This window comes from Eimeria mitis, genomic scaffold (assembly GCF_000499745.2).
Source record: "Eimeria mitis Houghton genomic scaffold, Emh_scaff3589, whole genome shotgun sequence".
Classification (NCBI taxonomy): domain Eukaryota; phylum Apicomplexa; class Conoidasida; order Eucoccidiorida; family Eimeriidae; genus Eimeria; species Eimeria mitis.
The window spans coordinates 2,795-4,320 of record NW_013571933.1 but is presented as its reverse complement, the minus strand read 5'-3'; the positions used below and the strand labels follow the sequence as shown (position 1 = coordinate 4,320).

Genomic DNA, 1,526 nt, shown 5'->3' with positions numbered 1-1,526 from the left:
AGGAAACCGGCACTGGTTGCGCAGGCGGATGTTTTTGGTTTGGCGAGGTATCCAAGCAGTTTTATGTTCCTCGTATATACAATTTGCCAGTCGTGTGGTGCAGAAATTATTCCAAGCTCTATATCTAACGGCAAAGCTTCAATGGCACTCGCGCATTTTAGGGAGGGGCAAACGCAAGGCAGGCCTGCGGTTTTCAAGTGCACGATGGTCCCTCTACGTATTTAAAAGGTTCACTTCTGGTTGGTCGTCGAAAAGGAAGGGTTCGATAAAAACGCCACATGCAGGAAGACGCAGCCACCTGCATGCGGCGTGCGGCGTTCTTTCCGAGTCCTTCCGGGCTGCTGCCGGTATTGAGCATGGGCTGTCTTTGCCTAAGAGTCTGAGATCATATCCTTCTGCTGGTGACTTCGTATGCAATATTTCGAACAGCAGATGCGCTTCCCTTTCAAATGCAACTGCGCGGGGGTAACATAATAGAGGAAAGTAGCAGAATGTGGTAGTTTTGTTGCTGCCATGCGGGACTCTCTTCAGGAAGTGTGCATGCTACTTCTGTGCAGATATACGTGATTCCGATTGCACGCTTCTCATCAAGCTGCAGTCTTCGTAGGCGCACGACGCATGCTTTGCTGCTGACCTGCGCGGCGTGTGTTTGCCCTGCAATGTGCATTTGCGAGGCAATGTCTGAGCCGAGAAGCAATGAGACTGAATTGGTGAAGAAATACGTGCGCAGAAAAGTAAGCGGCAGGAGACAGCATTTACGGTGTGATGACCCATTTTCCTGTTGGGACCGCCTACATTTCTCCCAGGGAGTATGCGTATCTTTTAGCCGGCAGATGAAGAACTGCTCGGGCGGTAGCAGCCAGCATCCGAAACGGCACATGAGGCATGCTTATGATATGCATTTCTTTCACCTGCATATTCTTCTGCAGACAAATCTGTGCGGGCAGATGCATACGTGTCTGCTGAAATAAATGTACACTCCCGAGCAACGAGGAGCAATTTCGTCCTGACAGCGCACGCCCTTGGTATTCTTTGGTGCGGAGTGCCCCTGCTCGTCGCTTTACACTTGCTGGACACTCCCTGCCACTCCACGTTGTTCTCATGAATAGGTAATGCAGTGCCTGCGCATTACGATGCAGGCCAAGAGTGACAGCAGCGAGGCTGCCAATGCCATGACGAGTGGTGGGCGAGGTGAGGGCCGTTGGACCAAGGGACTGCCTTACATCGCCATCCCCGAGCAGGTTAACGTGCAAAGTCTAGAGCAGGCAGGTGCATGGCTTTCTGAGACGGTCCAAACTGTTTGACTCTTGATTAACAGCATCTAGTGCCATCTGCTCCGCAGGATCGTTGCAACGTCTAGACCAGGCAGCTGCATGGCTTGCTGGGACGGTCCAAAATGCAATGTAGTGGCGTTGGCTTTTTGGAAGGGTCGCGTTCGTGGGCTAGGGATAACTTCTGTGGTTGCCTTCTATGGCTAAATAAAGTATTGCTTGTGCTGCCCACCACGGGCGCGAGGATGAATTCAG

The 1,526-nt window shown here is 51.9% G+C and overlaps 1 protein-coding gene across 1 annotated transcript; it reads left to right on the top strand.

The window, feature by feature from the left end:
• Positions 1-659: 659 nt before the first annotated feature.
• EMH_0067560 (uncharacterized protein) lies at positions 660-1,304 on the top strand (the record flags this gene model as incomplete). The annotated part of the gene is made up of 2 exons (XM_013498637.1): positions 660-734; positions 1,140-1,304. 2 exons carry the CDS (start codon positions 660-662, stop codon positions 1,302-1,304), a joined length of 240 nt encoding a protein of 79 aa, XP_013354091.1.
• Between the last annotated feature and the right edge of the window lie 222 nt (positions 1,305-1,526).